This window comes from Vulpes vulpes, chromosome 2 (assembly GCF_048418805.1).
Source record: "Vulpes vulpes isolate BD-2025 chromosome 2, VulVul3, whole genome shotgun sequence".
In the NCBI taxonomy this organism is placed as follows: Eukaryota; Metazoa; Chordata; class Mammalia; order Carnivora; family Canidae; genus Vulpes; species Vulpes vulpes.
This window is the reverse complement of record NC_132781.1, coordinates 49,350,537-49,371,820: the sequence shown is the minus strand read 5'-3', so window position 1 is coordinate 49,371,820 and position 21,284 is coordinate 49,350,537. Positions and strand designations below refer to the sequence as shown.

The 21,284-nt window shown below is 45.6% G+C and overlaps 1 protein-coding gene across 6 annotated transcripts in view; it reads right to left on the bottom strand.

The window, feature by feature from the left end:
- Positions 1-21,284, bottom strand: part of CAMSAP1 (calmodulin regulated spectrin associated protein 1) — a 65,451-nt gene that overhangs the window by 20,137 nt on the left and 24,030 nt on the right. For 3 of the 6 annotated variants that reach the window (XM_072748152.1, XM_072748151.1, XM_072748155.1), the window contains 3 exons: positions 10,020-10,100; positions 8,992-9,024; positions 6,210-6,351 (listed from right to left, as the gene is read on the bottom strand). In XM_072748152.1, the coding sequence (XP_072604253.1) occupies positions 6,210-6,351; positions 8,992-9,024; positions 10,020-10,100 (256 nt within the window). The remainder of the gene's footprint in view (positions 1-6,209; positions 6,352-8,991; positions 9,025-10,019; positions 10,101-21,284) is intronic. The other 3 variants (XM_072748154.1, XM_072748153.1, XM_072748156.1) reach the window with 1 other exon arrangement.

The window sequence follows — 21,284 nt, the reverse complement described above, 5'->3', positions numbered from 1 at the left end:
AAACTCAGGTTTAAGTTTCCAAGGACATCTATGTTGACAGGAGCAGATTTCATCGTTCATGTGAATGGCTATACAGCATCCTACGATTTTCACTATTACGCTGGGAGAACCAAATTTGTGTGCACTTTCAGCACTTGCAACACTCCAAGAAGGGGCTGGCAGGACCAGAACCTTCGCTCTGCACACCTGGCCACCTGCCCACTGCCGCCTGCCAGCACCACCTGGGCAGGTGTGAAATCCTCCCTTCCGAAATGGCACATCGCTGACCACTAGTATGGGGTCATTCTTGACTTCCTCTTCTACCAGAAGCCTGTTCTTTCTCCCAAGGTTGTCCATCTTCTTCTTAATTTGTACAAATTCTTTGCTCATTATGGTTACCCGAGGATTTATATGATGATCCTTTAACGTATGTCTGTTCCAAATATTTTTTCACGGATATTATTTATTGCTTCATTTTGTTCATACTGTTCCTTTGTCGGCACATTGAACTGTATTATGATTAAATGTAATCCTTTCTATTGCTCGTGCTTTTTTGTAATTTCAATAATCCATCTCAACATCAATGTCCTAAAAATATTTTCCTGTATTTTCCTCTCAAAATTCCAAAGTTTTGCTTTTCAGGTGTAGGTCTCTCACCCAAGGCAGGGGCACCCACCTCAGGTGGACCGAGGCCACACAGCCTCCCCCATGGACGGCCATTCCTCCATGGCGCTCTGTGCCTCACCAGCACCAGGCCCCTGGAATGCCACCAGTCTGGCTCCTCCAGGCCATGTGATTCTCCCAGGCCGAAGCCACCTAGTGTGGCCAATGTAAAGTTCAACAAAACTTGGTCTTTACAGGGACAAGTACCCACATTCTTATGCTTCAAAATCAACTTGCCTGAAACTTGCAATAACCCACAACAGAATAATGAACCCACGGATTATAATCCACTGGATACAACAAGAACCTGTGAGGCCCTCCTGATATAAATCAACACACAAGCAGTGGCAGGAAGACTACATCCCCTGCAGCACAGGCTAACAGATACATGTGAAAGGACCACCAGCAGAGCAAAGCCTGATGAGAAACAGGCTTTCAATCTGAGCCCCTTCCCCAAACTACTAATGAAAGCAAAAACTAGTGGTCTTAGACTGGAGAAGCCCAGCAATACCACCTGACCCAAGGGCTCACTGACACTGGGCCCACCCTGGGAAGACACACCCCTTCTGGGGCATTCTTGCTGAGAACGCAGGCCCTGACATAACCAGGAGGACCTAACAGACCCAAACAAGGGACACTCAACAAGCTAAACAAGCTGCTGTACTCCTGGAAAGGTCAAGGCCAAGAAAGACAAGAAAGACTGGCAACCAGCTGCAGATGACAGGGCGCTGCAAAGAGGCTGGACACCTGCTCGGGCAGTGGGTTGGGCTTGAGGCTGCACGGGGAGCAGCGGTGGTGGGGAGAGCACCGGGACGCCTGACAGAATCTGATGGGACCATGCCTTAGTGCGTCAGCTTTCCCGGTACTGCCTCCAAGTCTTTCTCCAAAGGTTCAAATGAAAACCTAACAGCAGGAACATCTGGGTAAAGTACAGCAAGCATTCCTTGCACCTCCTCCTGTAAATGTAAACCTATCCAAACAAAATGTTACAAAACACTAACCGTGCCCCTTTGGCCTCCACTTTTCCACGAGAATTTTTACGGTACTTTGTCCATTTCTGTAAAAATACATTTACTGGACTGGTAACAAACAATCCAAGGAAATCACAATCTGTACACCGATTCTCGGCATCTAAGAATATAGTTTAAATCTTCTTCCAAGGACCATAAACAGACCCTCCTTGTTCAGGACTTAGGGCCGGTGGCTTCCAGAGGCAGGACTGTGAGGGCAGGACCCCGAGGGCAGACTGGGTAGATAGAGCCTATCTGCAGCAGGCTGTCCGGGCTGAGAACCTGCCAGCTCACATCGCATCTATCACAGGTGGCCAGCGGCTTCTAACAGACCGTTTCCTGCACATTCTGAACTTGTCCACGGTAAGTTCTCCCGCCCTCCTGTCCCCTCACTTTTCCACCTCTTTTTACCTGTTGTCCACTTTGCTTTTGAGATCTACTCTCAGGAAGAGCTCTCCAAAGCTGCCTCCGGCACTTGAACAAACTCTTAAATATCAGTAGCCACATCTTATCTCCAAGAGTCCATGTGTGCCCAGTTATGCTGCACACCTGTATCTGACCCTGTCTTCCCGACAGTCTCTTCCAGCACCCCGTCCCCGGCCACAGGTTCAGTGCCCTCCCTCACCTCCCGTGTTTTCTCCTGCCCTCCTGCACGGCCTCTACTGACTTGGCCTCGCTTTCAGGCTGGTGCCCTCCTCAAATGTCTGGGGATTGGCAGCCACCCAGAGTCGAGGGTAAGAGGGCCGAAAGTAGGCTTTGCGGTGAGGCGACAGGCAGGCCCTCTTGGGGGGCCGTCAAAGGGCAGCGGCTGTGAGACTTCTGCCCAAGGCTGGTGTCTGCAGAGGCGAATCCTTCCCCATTGTCTTTTCAGCACTGCATATGCATTTATTCATACAATGATATAAAAACTGTCAATATGCCATGAATGATATAAAACACATGTTCACTTAAAAAATTGGTAATACAAAGAAATGCCAGTAAAAATCAAATGTCTTCAAGAGCTTTATTTTATCCCACTTGATATGATGAAAGTAAGGAAGATGAGAGGGAAATTACAATTTTTTAAAGTATAAGTGACATACAATATCTTATCGGTTTCAAGTCTAGAGCAGAGTAACTCAACAATCACAGACATAAAACACTCATGCGGGGAGTTATGGTCACCAACTGACATGGCACTAGGCTGTTACAGCATTACTGACTGCACACCCTGTGCCCTACTGCTCACCCCGTGACTTACTTTCTAACTGGAGGTTTGCCCTCCTCACCCTTCACCTATGGCGCCCACCCCCCCTCAGCAAACCACCACTTTGTTTCTCTGTATTTACCACTATTTCTGTTTTGTTTGGTTTTTCACATTCCCCACACAAGTGAAATTATATTTCTCTGTCTTATTTCACTTAGTTTGATACCCTCTAGGTCCACCCGTGTGGTCATGAATGGCAGGATTTCCTTTTTTTCTACGGCTGCATAACGTTCCATGGTGTACAGGTACCGTATCCTCTTTATTCATCAATGAGTCCTTCCCCATTTTGAATGTAAGCCGACCGACACCACGGAGCTAATGAAGACAAGTGGCTTCCCGGGGCAGGCAAATGGAGAAGAAAACCAGTTCCACCTTCCAGTATGAAGAATTCTACACAAGGCCTTGATTTCAGCATGCCACCTCAGGCCTGCCTGCCTGTACATGAGACATCTGAGCCTAGAGCTATGTGCTCAGCTACCCCCAGAGCGTACACTCGTCTCCCGAGGTCTGTGGGGAGATCACCACTGCCTCATGGAGGCGACAGGACTAGTCCGTCATTGCAAGAACCTCCACCAAGTCACTGCTGTATCCCACGTCCTTCGCACGTCCATTCAGCTGCCTTTCCTGGATGTACAGGAGGGCTGGCCTGCTTCCCTGGCCTGAGCTCCTCTGCTGCTCACTGCTCCGTAATTAGGTGCTTGATGCTCCAGAAGTGTCCTGCTTTTCTCCAAGATGGAATCTGCAATTCAGTTCCTTTGTGTCGGGGATTTCTGACCACCGAAGGGGAGAGAAAGCTACTACTCCTCAGGCTCCTTCCTTCCACTTTCTCTGGGCTTCTTTCCTAATGCACTAGATCAACCTAGTTCATTCATTTTTGAAATTCCTCATTTTCCAGAAATGTGCCCTGAGGCCATGCGTTTGCCTTTCCCGGTGGCCTGCAACTGCACACAAGCTCGGGTATGTGTTGTTCACTCGTTATGCAACAAGTGTCCACTGAACATGGACCCATCCCAGGCACAAGTGACATGGGTGGGACGTGTCACTGAACAAAACAGATAAACACCCTGCCCTGTGGAGCGCACACAAGAGAACCCCATTATGACTATGGCTTTGGTCCACAAATATTTCAAAGTATCTTCTTTGGTTTTTAAGCATTAAAGATTTGGAGAAATGGGATCCCTGGGTGGCGCAGCAGTTTGGCGCCTGCCTTTGGCCCAGGGCGCGATCCTGGAGACCCAGGATCGAATCCCACGTCAGGCTCCCTGCATGGAGCCTGCTTCTCCCTCTGCCTGTGTCTCTGCCTCCCTCTCTCTCTCTCTCTCTCTATCATGAATAAATAAAATATTAAAAAAAAATAAAAATAAAAAAATAAAGATTTGGAGAAAGATTTCTCATTTTACTGCATTGTGGGAAAGGTATCCATTCTCTGCAATCTGTTGAGGTTTCTTTCGGGGGTTTAATCAAGTCCATTTTTTACAGACATCCCCCACCCCCACCCCCTGGGTTGCTTATTTTAAAAGAGCGTCTGCTGTGGCAGTGGGTGTACTGGACCAATCCCGTTCATCGTGTCCGAATCTTCCATGGTCTTCCTCCACTCATATCCGTGGCTCCATTAGACAGTGTCTGTAACTGAACTCAGGACTGTGACTTTTTTAAAACCTACACTAATGTGCTGTTGTTGGACGCCACAAGACTCAACACCGCCACATCCTCCCAGGCTCCCACCTCCTCCTTCATGAGAACTCCCTCTTGTTAGACATTCATGGACAGGTCAGAGGAGCAGGCCAGACACAAGGGAAGCTAGGAGCTGTCTGCGCTGGTGAGCCAGAAGGCAGACCTGAGAAAGACCCAGAACACAGAAGGCAACACAAAACAAGATGCTGAGGGCACAGGGAAGTGCCAGTACACACTGAACCACCCCACTCCCCCATCTCTTAGGGTTCCCACCCTTTATGTCCTTCGTCATCTTGAGCATCCTGTGTTCTTGTTCCAAAACTCCTTTTCACCCACACCTGGGTGCCAAACCTGCGTGTTGTAACCGCTGGTTCTGCACGGGCTGTTTTTCCACACAGCCCTGCTCTCCCATGAGCTCATCTTCAGCAGGGGGTGGTTACTTTCTGCGGGTATGTGGTGGCCCTGGCTCCTGGAGGTGCCCCATAAGCACAATTCCACTCTCCCATGTGCCCCACCCAAGGCTTCCACTAGTGATGGGCTTAGTTCAGGAAGAACCTTCCCGTTGCCACACAGGCAGCATACGTATCAACCCCTTCGCGCCCCTGATGCACGCTGGCAGCTGTTTCCTCAAGAAAGACCTTCACGCCAGGCCTAGGGCCACAGTCCTCAGACAAGCCCTCCTGTATCTTTCCATGGCCAGTACGTGGGCCTTTCCTAGTCCCTTTCCTGGTCTGGTCACAATGCTCACAAACACACACGGGCCCGAGGCCAGATGAGCATGAGAGGCCTGACAGGTGTCAACTCAGGATTTTCACTCCAGGACAAATACCCTCTCTGGAACTAGAGACTCCCTTTCTTTCAAGTTCAACTATCATTTTAGCTACAAAAACTATAATCCAGCACTATTGTAGTTGAGGCAGGACCAACTTCTGCTCCATCCCCTGGATATTTCACAGGTAGGGTAGTTGGCTGCACAAGCTCTTGGCCTGTATCTCCCTCCCTCTGAGAGAAAGGATGCTTAGCAAACATAAATCAGAATTCCTGTGCCCAAGGCCCCGGCAGGCATCTGCTGTCATGGGGTCCCCTGCTCTGCCATCAGGCTGTAAGTGCCTAAGAGACGCACTGGCACTGTAATATCACCAGCCTAACACAGGAGTCGTTCATGATCAGATTCTGCACTTTCCCAACCCCAGACAAGGTTCTAGCTGGTTTTTGTTTATCAAGTAGGATGTGGAGCCCAACACAGGGCTTGAGTTCACAACCCTAAGATCAAGACCTCAGCTGAAATGGAGAGTCAGATGCTTCACCACCTAAGCTACCCAGGCACCCTGCTGCTAGAGGTTTTAAACCAATTGTAGCAAGACAGACAAAGTTCCAACCCTTCCAAAATGTAAGAAAAGTCACATACTTAACACTTTACCCAAATACTTTCAAAGTCCAATTTCTCCATGAGATAAAAGAATGCAAGTCAAGTACAAGCACATCATCCTCGTACTTTTTTTTTTAATCTGTATGAGAATATCCCAGATGGTATCAAGACTGAGGGTGCTACTCCCCATCTTTTACATGTTTGGACCAGTGTGTGTGTGATGTTCCTGGAGGATCCAGGTCCGCTCCAGGGGAAGCTCTGCACTCACCGTCCAACTTCATGTGCTCTGGGCAGTAGTAGTGGACCACAGCCAAGAGAGCAGCCCCGTCACTGCCGTCCCTCATCAGGTCCTCCAACAATGGGAAGTAGGGTGGCTGCCTTGTGGACAGGTGCTCTCGGCGATAGCGCACCTGCAGTTGATAAAAGGAAAACAGTCTGCACATGATGTGCCTCCACAACAACTGATGTTATTCTGAGAACTCACGTAATGCCTACTGGATGACGGTCAGAACAACGGCAATCACATGGGAAAAGCTCGAGAGTCTGGATGACATCCTTTGCCTTGAACACACATGCCAAGATCCAGGGAACCAAGCACCATGGCTAACCTGGGAGACAGCAACTGACTGCTGATGGCGCCAGGCCGTCCTGGGCTAAGGGGCACACAAGAGTGGAGGCAGAATGCACGGCTATGCTACCAAAAGCCGCACACTCTGAACGAATGAGAAACAAGTTAAATGGTGAACAAGCTTAGGCTCAGAAGACCCGCCTTACTACTCCTTTTCTGAGTATTATCAGCATTAACCTCAGCCATCAAGAAAAGTACAAAACATCATTAATATACGGTTTGAGAAATTCTCCAAACCAGGTTAGACAAAATGTCATGTATACATCAACTGGACCCTCTGAGAACTACGGCACAGCATGAGGAGACTGAATGCATGCAAGGTGCTCTGGGAGACAGGGGGCTTTGCAAGGTTTCCATACTTCTGCCTTCGGAGGAGAGGGTGTGCACTGTGTTCTGAGCCACCCCCAGCCTCCCAGCGTGGCCCCCACAACTCAATGTCTGGTTACGTGTGTGCAGACACACAAGCCGCCAAGGAAGGGGAGTCCACGCAGTCACCTGTCCCAAACGTCCTGCTGCGCGCTCGCTCAGGTTCTTCTGCGTTAACATTCACAATACAGCTGCATCTTCTTGAAGGGAAGAAAGTACACAATACCAACAAGAGAAAGAAAACCAGCAGTCCATACTAACGACTGTGGATTTCTGAGACTTAGGCAGAGGGGTTCAACCCGAAGAAAAACCATCTCTCTCGGCAATCGAGAATTTAAAGTTGTCTGAATAAATGTACAGGGGAGAATAATCAATACTAATATTTGGCGTAAGACACACCTAACACATTTTTTCAAAACAGGAATGTGGTTTATTTCATGTCTGTGAAGTCTGTGTTGACGGAGACTTTAACTTGTTTCTCAGGGCCCATAACACAGGCTACAACAGGCAGCCTGCCCGCACTGCCCACAGGGCTGGTCTGGGGCTGCAGCATGCAGGGCACAAGAGCATGCGCCAGGCCAGGCCTCCACAGACACATACACACACGAGACAGCACACATGGTGAGTGACCACAGCATGCAGTAAAGCAAATGGCTTCTCCAGTGAAGATGGATGGCGTGTGTTTAAAATAAGGGAAAACAACTGAACTGCAGGATCCAGAGAGCTTGTGTGATTACTACCTCCAAGCCAGCTCACTGAAACCTCCAGGCCGCAGCCACCAGGGCAATGTGTCTCAGCCTGCCGGCCTGACCACACCCTCACATGCCCATCCTCACCAGCCCGTCTGCTGGACGCTGTGGGCACAGCCATGGCTACCATCATCCACAAGGGAACCTGCAGGCTCACTGCTCTTGGTCACCTTTTTCAGTTTCTGTAAGATCTCAGCTGAGACCTAGCTTCTCACAGGACAGTTCAATTTCTGACAATATCCTCACTAAATAACGTAACTTAGTATTTACCTCTCTGGCCTTCAGGATTCAGAAGTGAAGAGGTGTGTAAATACTAACAAGGCTGTTCTCTTCCTTGTTACTCAGTATCTCCAAGAGAAGCAAGGTCATCCCCAAAGTTGGCCACAAAGCAGAACAGATCACATGGATCCCGCTGACCAGCTTACAGCCATGGTATTTCCCTTGTGATAAAATTCAAAGGACCACCTGGTCCAAATAGTTAAACTAAAGAATAGTTAAACTAAAAGAATGGGCAATTAAGGTCTACATAAAGATCTGTGTTCCAAAACTTCATTCTAAAATGCACCACCTGGAGTGCCAAATAGTTTTCCACAGGAAACAAACAGGCTCTGCTTCTAAAACACATAACAAAGTAGAGCACAGCTAAAACTGTAGATCCAAATCACGACTCTTAACTTTCTCTGGGAAAATTCCTATTTAATGTTATGCTGGATTCCAGAAATCCTGTATCCCTGCTGATCCAATCCTGTATCCCAGCCAGCCCTTGCCTGGCTGCCCCTTTGCCCTCCTCAGGCTGGCGGGCAGGCAGCAGGGGTGCTCCACACACCCCAGCAGACGTCTCTGAAGAAGGAGGTCCCTCTCTGCCACATGAGCAGCCTTCCACGAGGCACGCTACCTGCATTCATCAGATGACCCATGTTACACTAAGAGATGTCACGTTAAATACCACCATTAGGGAAGATAAGTAACTTGGAAATTAGAGGATTCCTTCTGGTATCTGCTAGAATAGGGATGGATCCTCTTTTATGTCTGTCGCATAAAAAAGTAAGTGTCCATAAGAAGAAACACAAAACTCTATCTGTAAAATTACCTAAGAAATTGGGCAAAACCAGAGTGAGTGTGGTCTACAAAAAGCCTATTGAGCCCAGAATCAGGTTATCACTCATACTGTAGAAAAGCAACAACAATACCAAAGAGGACATTAAACAAAAGAAACAGGTTCAGGTGTGAGTAGCTGTTTAATGGAAGCAAGTGATTGCAACAGGATGGCTGTCTGGATGCAGCTGGTGCGCACGGAGTTCACTTACGGGCACTAACTTCCAGTACCACTTGGAGGGGGACTGCTCAGGAAGCAGGGGAGGAAGCAGGAGAGAGTGTCACAGCAGGCAGGCCACGAATGGACCGCGTCACACACACCATCACACATTCACAAGAGAGCTGGGATGTCCTCTGAGAGGTAAGTCCTGTCCGGGGCCCGTGACCTGAACACCCTCTATCATCACATGACGGAAGTGGAAGGGCACGGGCACCTCCACAACACTAGCCTCTGCAAGAGCAAAGGAAACCCTGGAAACTCGGCATGGGCCAGGCATCACGAAGGACAGGTGCCAACTGCAACTCAGAGAGGCTCTCAGTGCGTCATCTGTGCCCATCTGAGCAACACAGGGGCTCACAAAAGTGTGGCCCAGGGTGTGGTGCCCCCAGCATCCCCAGAATCCAGGAGCAAGAGGAGGCGGCAAGGGGACGCTGAGACCAGAGATGCAATCAGGCCACATTACGTTTACGATGGATTCAGTCACACACCTGCTTATTAGCAAAAAAAAAAAATACTATCATAGGGAAAGGATGGGACAGAAATGACCAGAATGTCTATCTGTGTCATTTCATGAGACACGTAACATTATCTGCCTGAATTCCATGCAGGGTTTTAGAGACACACCACCAGCTACACTGGGCCTCAGAGGCAATATAAGGGATCTTCAAGGGCACCTTTGACAGCAGGCAATCTTCTCCTCAACTGGTGAAATCTAGAAGCTAATTCCCAGGTAACCCTGTCCACTCCCCATTCTTGAGCTTCTAATACCTCCCAACATCTCCGTCACCCTCCAAAGTTAAATACAAGACCACCCCCTGGCCAGGGAGAAACAAGGAGCACACTGCCATGCCCACCTCCAAGGCACTTGCAGAGCCAGTCTGCCAGGAGACCTCGGAGTCTCACTCCTCTCTGGGGCAGTGCAAATAGAGAATAAGCCAGGAGTCAACACTGACACAATTCTTTCAAACTGGGCGCAATGTTAACTAGAGGCATTCCAGAACAGTTAAATTCACCCTTTACCTTTTGATGAGCTGGACTTTCCAATAACTGCTGTTTTAACTTAACTTCTTTCTCTGTTATCTCTCTCATTTTAAGATTTACCTGAAATAGAAGAAAAAAGCATTAAAAGGGCAATGGCAAAAAACAAAAAATAAAATAAATAAAAGGGCAATGGCTTCCATATCTTCACATCTATTTCTTCACTCTGCCACCCAGAGACCCCCCCCCTCACTTGTTTGTGTCCCCTTAGACACAGGGATCATTTAAGATAATTATACATATGCAGTAATATATGTATTCCACAGGATCTGGGCTCAGTGTGGGGACCAAAGCTGGCCTGCCACTCCAGGAAACATTCCGTGCCTCTACACATCAGTGTGACACTTGCCACCTCATGACAGAGCCACATCGCTGAAAGCCTGGGACGCACAAATAGTACAAGCTGTCACCATCAGCAAATGCCACTGCTGAGACCATGTGGCTGGGACACCCTGCTGCCGAGCCTCGCAGGTAGCTCACATGTCCCCTACCCATTCACACGTGACACCAAATAAACATTAATAGTAAAATTTAATTGTACACCCCTTAAACAACTAATACAGCTTATTAGAAATTAAAGTATTCTCTCCTGAATGACTAACCCAAAGATAAAATCAAAATTGCAATTATAAAGTAATACCATGGAGGGGCACCTGAGTGGCTGAGTCGGTTGAGCTTCCAACTCTCAGTTTTGGCTCAAGTCATGATCTTGGGGTCCGAGATTAAGCCCCAAGTCGGGCTCTTCGCTCAGCATGGAATCTGCTTGAGGATTCTCTCTCCTTCTCCCTCTGTCCTTCCCCCACCCTGTCCCCCACCAAAATAAATACATCTTTCAAAAATAAATAAAATCATGGAGAAAAATACTCATCAATGCTTCAAGGGATGCAGTCAAAGCTACAATCAAATGAAAAAACAGAGAACTAATGTTTTATTAAACAAGAATACAGATAGGGCGCCTGAGTGGCTCAGTCAGTTAAGTGTCTGCCTTCAGCTCAGGTCATGATCCCAGGGTTCTGGGATAGAGCATCAGGTTTCTCCCTCTACCCCTCCCCACCACTAGTGTTTTCTTGCTCTCTCAAATAAATAAATCTTAACACAAATAAACAAGAATACAGATAAATGAACTCAAGCAAATCATTCAAGAACGTAGAAAATCTGTCTTAAAAAGAAGAAAAATCAATATACATAAATTTTAAAGTAAGTGAATCAAAAGAGATGGACAGATGGATAAATAACAGAGCAAGTATCACAAAATGTAAAATTTAAGTGTAGGTACATGGGTGTTCTCTGTATATTTCTTCACATTTACAATTTTTCATAATAAAAAATACTTTGGAAAATGTGCTTCTGTCATTTGCTAGACAGCTTTCTACTGTGGAAAGGATTTTCTGATTAGACTGATGGTGACGTTAATGAATGTAATTTTTGATACCGTTCACAAGATCTGACAACATTGAGAAGATCTCTACAGCCCTCCATGCACCATGCTCCAAATGACTGGTGTGTGAGGTCACAAAGTTGTGGTGAGTGGCAGGGCCAGGAAGGACACAGGAACCATAAGTGGACTTTTAATATGACCAGAGACAGAGGCGCTCAGGTGGCTCAGTGGTTGAGCATCTGCCTTCGACTCAGAGTGTGATTCCAGGGTCCTAGGAAGCCTACTTCTCCCTCTGCCTATGTCTCTGCCTCTCCCTGTGTCTCTCATGAAAAAATAAAATCTTTAAAAATAATAATAATAATAGTAATAGTAATAGTAATAATAATAATAATAATAATAATAATATAACCAGAGACAAAAGTCACTGATCTAGTATCTGGAACAAATAAAGGAATTCTTATAACAATAAAATGACAAAGAATCTGATTTCAAAATGGACAAAGGATATAAAGAGAATTCTCTCCAGAGAAGACCTACAAATGTCCTACACGCACATGGAAATGAGAAAAAGCTCCCATCATTAGGGAGATTCAGACCTAAGCCACAAGACACCACTTCACATCCTCTAGAACGGTGCACATCAAATAATCAGAAACTGAGTGCCAGCAAGGACGTGGGACACTGGAAGCCTCAGACACTGCTGAAGAAATGTAAAACGGTGCACTCTTCAAGAAGGTAAACACTGAGTTTCCACCCAGGAATTCCATCCCTAAATACCCAAGAAACTTGGACACACATCCAAACAAAATCTCATACACAAACGACCACAGCAGCACTATCTATGACACCCAGAAAGTGGACACAACCCCAACGTCCCATCCGCTGACGAGTACACAGAGACAGCATGGCTCATCTGCACAACGGAGGGACCATTCAGTCGTACAAAGGAATGAAGTAGGGATCCCTGGGTGGCGCAGCGGTTTGGCGCCTGCCTTTGGCCCGGGGCGCGATCCTGGAGACCCGGGATCGAATCCCACGTCGGGCTCCCGGTGCATGGAGCCTGCTTCTCCCTCTGCCTATGTCTCTGCTTCTCTCTCTCTCACTGTGTGCCTATCGTAAATAAATAAAATTTAAAAAAAAACAAAACAAAGGAATGAAGTACTGGTGCATGCTACGACCTGGGTGGCAGGAGAACACATGACACCAAAAGAAGCCAGACACAGAAGGCTGCAGTATATGGTCCTGCTGGTGTGAAATCCCCTCGGGTGGCAACTCCACAGAGACAGGAAGCAGGTCTGTGGTTGTCAGGGGCTGGGGTGGGGACAAGGAGTGAGTGGTGATGGGTAGTTTCCTTCTAGACATGATCAAAACGTTTGAAATTGGTGATGACAGCTGTACAACCTTGTGAATATATTAAAAACTACAAGGGGTGCCTGGGTGGCTCAGTCCATTAAGTGTCTGCCTTCGACTCAGGTCGTGATCCCAGGGTCCTGGGATTGAGCCCCACAATGGGCTCCCAACTCTATGGGGAGCCTGCTTCTTCCTACCTCTGCCTCCTCTCTCTCATGAATAAATAAAATCTTAAAAAAAAAAATGGAACTGTAGACTTTAAAATAGCATATTTTATAATGTGAATTTTATCTCAAAAAATTTTAAGAATTGGTAATAGTTTCAAATCTCATATTGTGATTAATCTTTGAAAACTACTACTTGGGGGCAACCCCGGGTGGCTCAGCGGTTTAGCGCCGCCTTCAGCCCAGGGCGTGATCCTGGAGACCCAAGATCGAGTCCCACATCGGGCTCCCTCCATGGAGCCTGCTTCTCCCTCTGCCTGTGTCTCTGCCTCTCTCTCTCTGTGTGTCTCTCATTAATAAATAAATAAAATCTTTAAAAAAAAAAAAAAAAGAAAAGTAAACTACTACTTGGGCAGCCCAGGTGGCTCAGTGGTTTAGCGTCGCCTTCAGCCCAGGGCCCGATCCTGGAGACCTGGGATCAAGTCCCACGTCGGGCTCTATCCCACGTCGGGGTCTCTGCATGGAGCCTGCTTCTGCCTCTGCCTGTGTCTTTGCGCCTCTCTCTCTCTGTGTCTCTCATGAATAAATAAATAAAATCTTAAAAAAAAGAAAACTGCTTTTTGGGTTTCGGTGTACAAACAAAAGAGAGGTGCATATGGACTTGCAGGGAAGACAGTGAAATAGGAGGACCCTAAGCTTCCCTTGTCCCACAGATACACACCCAGACATCATCCACATCTGTGCAAATAATCCAGAAGATGGCACAAAGACTGGCAGCCCAGAGTCTGCACAGCTCATCATAAAGAAGAGGCCACATCGAGAATAGAAGAGAGGATGGCATCCTGCGACACTATCATCTCAAACACATCCATCCGCACTCTCCTCTCTTCAAGCTATGTATCCACACAAAGATGCATCTTCATACACTTCAACAGAAACACACTGTAGCAAATTCCATGCAAAAGCAGATAAGAAAATCCCAACTTATTTTCCAGGAGGCCAGATACTAAAGAAATGTACAAAACTGTAAAATACTTTTTTTTCTTCTGGAAATAGTTATTCTTCATAAAAATACATTATTTATAATAATTACTAACATGAAATGAGTTTACTGTTACTATTAAGCAAATTATTAAATTTTTGTTTTTAATATCTAAATGGTAAATATTGATAGATTAAATTTTTTTTAATTCTTTAAAATACATTTTTAAGTAATTTTTAAGAGTGTAAAGTGGGGAACACCTGAGTGGCTGAGTGGTTAGCGTCTGCCTTTGGCTCAGGTCGTGATCCAGGAGTCCTGGGATCGAGTCCCGCATCGGGCTCCCTGCATGGAGCCTGCCTCTCCTTCTGCCTGGGCCTCTGCCTCTCTTTCTGTGTCTCTCATGAATAAAATCTTGACAGAAAGAGTGTAAAGGGGACCTGAGACCAAAAGTTTGAGAGCTCTTTATCTACACAAAGGAATGAGCAATAAAAATGGAAAGTCTGTGGATAAACAGTCCCTATTTTCAATTATATTAGAAGATATCTGGAGGCCCCTGGGTGGCTCAGTCAATTAAAGTGTCCAACTCTTGATTTCAGTTCAGGTTATGATCTCAGGGTCGTGGCAAGGAGTCTGCTTGGGATTCTCTCCCTCTCTCTCTGCCCCTCCCTGCCTTGTTCACACATACTCTCTGCCTCAAATAAAAAAATAAATTTAAAAAAATAATAATAATGAAAAAATAGAAGAATCTAACTGTTGAAAGCAAAACTAGTATATGTGAGATAAAAGTAAAGTAAATGACAGCAGCATCATGGAGGCCAGGAAGGGAAATGACGTCATTTGTGAAATGGTTATCACTGTATCTAAAGTAAACTATAAAGAACTAAAGACACATATTGTAAACTCTTAACCAGCTCCCAAAAACTACTGGATAAAACAGAGTACTAAGAAATACCCAGTCCAGGGCAGCCCAGGTGGCTCAGCAGTTTAGTACCACCTTTAGCCCAGAGCGTGATCCTGGAGGCCCAGGATTGAATCCCTCATCAGGCTCCCTGCAGGGAGCCTGCTTTTCCCTCTACTTGTGTCTCTGCCTCTCTCTCTCTCTCTCTCTCTGTGTGTGTGTCTCTCATGAAATAAATAAAATCTTAAAAAAAAAAAAAAAAGTCAGAAATACCCAGCCCAAAAGAAGCCATAAAAGAAAGAAAAGAAAAAAAAATGAGATAAACAGAAAGCAGATAAGATATCAAACTCGGATATCTCAATAATCACATTAGATGTAATTGGTCTAAACATTTCAAAAATAAGGCAGACTCTCATTTTATTAATCTTTTTTAAGATAAAAAAGATTTTACCTTTTTATACATAAAAAGATAAATGTGAAGGAAAAAAAAAGATAAATGTGTGTATGTCTGTAGTGATGTTTCCTGTTTCTGGCTCTGGGTAATTCCTGTTACTTTTTTTCTTTCCTTGGTTTGGTTTGGATTCTCAATCTTCTAAAAACCTGCTTTAGATTTTTACTGATTTCTTTCTTCTATTTTCGGTTTAACTTCTCTTACTTTTAATTAAAAGTAAGGCTAAAGAAAGAGGAACCTGGTAGAACCTACAACTCTTGATCTCAGGATTGTGTGTTCAAGCCCCAAGTTGGGTGGAGAGATTACTGAAAAATAGGAAGAAAAGAAAAGGAAAGAAAAGAAAAGAAAAGAAAAGAAAAGAAAAGAAAAGAAAAGAAAAGAAAAGAAAAGAGAAAGACAGATGAGAGTAAAAAAATAAAACTATGAGGAAGGAAAAGGATACATCACATGGGCACCAGTGTTTAGAAAGCTGGAGTAGCCACACTAGAGGAAACAAGGTGGACCTAGGGACAAGACCATCACCTGTGAGAGAGATAGACATTTCGTGATGACCAAAGGATTGATCCACCAAGATGATACAGAAAGCCTCCAAGATGCAAACGTACCAGCAGACTACAAACACCAACACAGCAGAGTAAAACCAATAACACACAGTGCAGACCTCAAGTCCTGTCACAGTGGCCATGGGCCAGGGCTGTGAACAGCACCCACAGCCAGTTTGAGCCCACACGCAGAGCACCATGTTCAAGAGCCCACGAAACACTCTACAAAACCACACGGTGGGCCATAAAACAAATCTCAATAGATTTAGGACCAAAATCACAGACTATACTATCTGAGCATAACAGAATTAGAAAGCAAAGTACTCAAAGAAATCTAGAATCACCTTCCCCAGATGGGTGGAAACTAAACCACACTCTTCTCGGTAACCCACAGAGAAAGTGGGACCCTGCAGGTGAAACTGAAAATGGGTGATGAGGACCAACACCACAGCACACGAACAGGGCAGGCACCTGCTCAGAAAGGAGCTACCAGCCTGAAATGAACAAAGGTTTGAAAGAACTCACCTTCTACCTTAAACTAGAAAGGAGAGCAAATTGAATTCAAAAAAAATAGAAAAAATAATTTATTTTTTTTTTAATTTTTTTTAATTTTTTATTCATTTATGATAGTCACACAGAGAGAGAGAGAGGCAGAGACACAGGCGGAGGGAGAAGCAGGCTCCATGCACCGGGAGCCTGATGTGGGATTCGATCCCGGGTCTCCAGGATCGCGCCCTGGGCCAAAGGCAGGCGCCAAACCGTTGCGCCACCCAGGGATCCCCAGAAAAAATAATTTAAAGTAAGAGAAGTTAAACCCAAAATAGAAGAAATCAGTAAAAATCTAAAGCAGGTTTTTTAGAAGATTGACAAACCAAACCAAACTAAGGAAAGAAAAAAAAGCAACAGAAATTACCCAGAGCCAGAAACAGGAGACATCACTACAGACATAGACACATTTAAAGGATAATAATTTAGTTTAACCATTTAAATAAAATTGAGGAATTCCTTGAAAGGTCACAAGTTACCAAAACTGGTGCATAGATACAAAACCTAAAGTTGGGCAAAACATTTGAACATGCACCTAACCAAAGAATATATAACAAATGTCTTCAGTCGTTAGGGAAATGCAAATGAAAACCACGCAAGATAGCTTTACACATCCACTCCAACAGCTCCCACTGAAAGACTGACTATGCCAAGCACTGGCAATGGTCTGGAGCAAATGGGACTCCCTTAGCAGTAGGAGCTTCAAATGGCATCATCACTTCATCACTTTGCAAAATACTTTGGCAGTTTCTTCTAATGTTCACTACGTCCTTATCACTGACCTGGCAATTCTACTCCTAAGTATACTACTCAAAGAATGAAAACACATCTGCCTGTGAGACCTGTACACAAATGTTTCTAGCAGCTTTATTCACAAGAGACAAACGTGGTAACAACCATAGCGTCCACCATCAGGGGAACAGGGAAACTGCTCTGTTCATACAATGGAATACTCCAGAGGATGAAAAGAAAACCACGGACAGGTGCAATTTCAGAATTATTGGGGCACCTGGGTGGCTCAGTGGTTGAGCATCTGCCTTCGGCTCAGGTCGCGATCCAGCGTCCCAGGATCGAGTCCCACACTGGACTCCCCACAGGGAGCCTGCTTCTCCCTCTGCCAGTGTCTCTGCCTCTCTGTGTCTCTCATGAATAAATAAAATCTTAAAATATTTTAGAATAATTTTGTTCCACTTTTCGTTTTCATTTTGTTTCATTTTCACTTCTTTTGTGAAAGAAACCCAGACACAAAATGAGTAACATACACATGATCCATTTCTATCAAAACCTAAAAGAGATAAAACTAATTCCCAGTAAAGAAAGCACATCAGTAGTAACCCAGGCTTAAGGATTAACTGCAAAGGGACACAAAGGAACTTTTTGAGGGTGATGGAAATGTTACCTTGATTGTGAATGTTAAACAGATAGCCACTTGTCAAAACTCAAAGAACTGGGCCTATTTATCGCATGCAAATCATACAGCAGTGAAACTGGGTTTTGTTTGTCAAAGACTAAGGCAACTGGCTGGGCATCAAGAAAAATTTTAAAAGCCACGGCAAGATATGGTCATGGTAACCCTCCAGAACTGTGGGGATAGAGGACAGCTCAGCCACACACACACAGAGCAGGGAATCTGGAGACGAGCCCGGTGGGGAGTCCCAATCCTAGGGAAAGCAGAGTGCCTGAGCACCCACGGGGAAAGAAAGAGACTTGTTCAGAAGATGGGGAACGCTGGGAAAGCTGCAGCCTCTAAGCATGGTTCCATGTCCGGACATGCTCCCAGCTGAGGGAGCCCTCAGGCACAGGCTGAGAGGGAGCCAAGTGTGCTGGCCCAGCATGGACACCAAAGGGTCTCCAAATGGTTGCGAGGCAAGTGCCAGCGGACAGGTATGCGAGAGCCTACATAGCCACCACCTAGCCACCCTAGGCGGGGCAGGACAGTCCCTGGAAGTGATGCCAAACAGAAAAAAACTCAGGTCACCTGACATGCCTGTGACTCTAGGCTGAAGGGGGTGACAGTACCCAGACACAGAGTCAAACATGAAAAGGAAGCGAACCCACAGAAATACCTTCCCAAGTGAAAATAGGCCAGCTCGGCAGTGAGAAAAGCTTCAAGGTATACTCAAGTGTATTCCCACAGCAGGAACCTTGGGAACACTATCTATAACCACAGCTTCAAAGAAGATTCAAAGATTGATGCTGGAGAGAAAACTCACCATATGTGAAGTCTCAAGAGCCCGAACCTTATTAAACACATAGCAGTTTTCAGCGGCAAGAAAACCCACCTGGCAAAATAAAGGTGGGAAGGCTTTCAGGCCCAGCTCTAAGCTGTCTGGCATCAGAGGACCCACACTACAGAGGCCCAGAGCCACAGTCCATGTAGGAAAGGCTTTGTGGAACTCACATCTCATCACAGGTCAGGGAAACACTCTCAAGTGCACAGAGCATGGGGGCGCATCTAGCCCTGCATCAGAGGAGCCCCACATGCAGCAAGTGCCAGAAACCTTCTGAGTGAGTGCACCCCTTATCTGACACCTGCAAATCCACACTGGAGAGAAACCACGTGAAAGTAGTATGTGTGGGGGGAGCCCTCGGCCAGAGCCCACCACTCAGTCATCATCAGAGAACACACCAGGGAAAATCTATCAATGTAAGAAACTTACATTCATATGGAAATGCTAAGGAAATAGCAAAACATGGAAAACACTAAATAAAAATGTAACTCTTGGGCAAGGACAAAAAATGATCATGAAAAACAATCAAGTATTAACTCCAGGAAAACCAGAGTGTGGCAAAAAAAAAAGGGTCATGAGCTGTGAAAATGTCATTCTTAGTTGTGGTAATGTCACATTTGACTACAGATCCAATCATCGCAGGCCATGTGACCACAGCTGGCCCACAAGGACCCAAGGGGAGGGTCACATGTGCTAATAGTAAATCCAGAGGCAATGCCTACCACCGGCGGATACAGCATCAGTAAGAGTGCATTTCTTTAAAATACAGAGATTAATACCAGAAAACACATGTGAGTAGGTAAAAGTGATGCTGTTGGACCACGTGAAGATCATCCTCTGTGTATCAGCCAGGTCCACAAGCAAACACAGGCAGCAAGAAGCTGGAAAGTTATATATAAAAATATGGCATATGGAGAACACCCTTAATATACAAGAAACTTGATGAAGCAGAGGAGAAAAGGAATATACCCTGCTTCCAAAGAAATATGGCCAAAGATAACAAACGCAATTTACCAAAAAGAAGGACAAATAGCCAAGCATATGCTCTATTTTTTAAACATTGATTTTACCAGTGAATGAAAAAATAAAAGAAAAAGCACTATTTTTCACCTTTAAAAATGGCAAGATTTTTTTTTTAAAGATTTTATTTATTTATTGATGAGAGAGAGACAGAGAGAGACACAGGCAGAGGGAGAAGCAGGGTCCATGCAGGGTGCCCGACATGGGACTCGATCCCAGGTCTCCAGGATCAGGCCTTGGGCTGAAGGCGGCGCTAAACCACTGAGCCACCCAGGCTGTCCAAAAAATGGCAAGGTTTTTTTTTTTTTTTTTTTGTAATATGCAATCTATGGGAAATCATGGAATAAGACACCTCCACGGACTCACAGTATGAAAAAAAAACAGTACAATCATTATGGCCAGAAATTTGGCAAAAACCAGTCTAAAGCCTTTAAAAATGACCCTCAGCTATATGGCAACCACTGCCCCAGTCATGCATGGGAGGAATATGCTCGTGGCCACCTAGGGAGCCAGCACACCCGGGCCTCAGCTACCCTTCCCCATAGCGCCAAAGCCAAGTCTCAACTTATAGCCAGCACCTAGAAACACCTAGTTGTGTTATGGGCGGGATACCCTATGGAGGCTGTGTGGAACAGATGCTAGCCACACCTTGTGGCAACCACAGCATGATGTACAGACTTGTCCAATCACTATGTTGTACATCTGACACTAACACAGCACTGTACGTCAATGACAAAACACCAACAACACTTGAACTCTTGGCCATAAGAGGTTCATTTTGGGACTTACAGAAATATCGCCTAAGAAGCACCTGGGTGGCTCAGTGGTTAAGCATCTGACTCTTGATTTTGCCTCAGGTCATGATCTCAGGATTGTGAGAGCCAGCCTCAAGTCGGATTTCATGCTCAGCACAGAGCCTGCTTAAGAGTCTCTCCCTCTCCCTCTGTCCCCCCCCCACCACTCTCCTTCTCTAAAAAAAAAAAAAAAAAAAATATATATATATATATATATATATATATATACACACACACATACATATATATATATTACCCAAGGGTCAGTTTTCTATGGACACATGTACCAGTCCTGACATCATTTTTTAACCAAGGTCTTGTGGATGCTTCCCACATGCACAGGATTACACAAAGGCAGAGGACAAGTCAGACTTGTGCCCACCGCCAAGAGGTGACCTTCTGGCCAATGGTCAGCTTCCAAGTCCACACTAGGACCCAGAGGTTCCAGTGAACACTGAATAAGCCCTGTACCTCACTGAGCAGAGATTTAAGGTCATCTGCCCATTTATTTGATTCCCCATTTATTTGTCTTCCCACATTTGGGTAGAAAACCAAGTGAACAATAGGGCATCTTGGTTAGAAGTCACAACACGGCTTTGACATAAGGCCTCCCTCCTCACAACAATGAAGGAGGCCCTTTTAAGGGGGCCACACACCACGGCCTGGCTTTGTCATGCTCCTTGACCAATTCCACAGTCACCAATTTTTATCCTGCCTCTTATTAAACCCTTACATAATAGAGAATACATGCATAAATTATATAATGAAACCATTTAAAATTTGTGGCATACTCAAACAACTTCACAGGGCAGTTCTATTTCCTCCTCTTCTTCTATTTCCTCTGCTTTATTAGCCAAGGGTCCCTCAGTGCACACCTTTCTGTAAATAAGG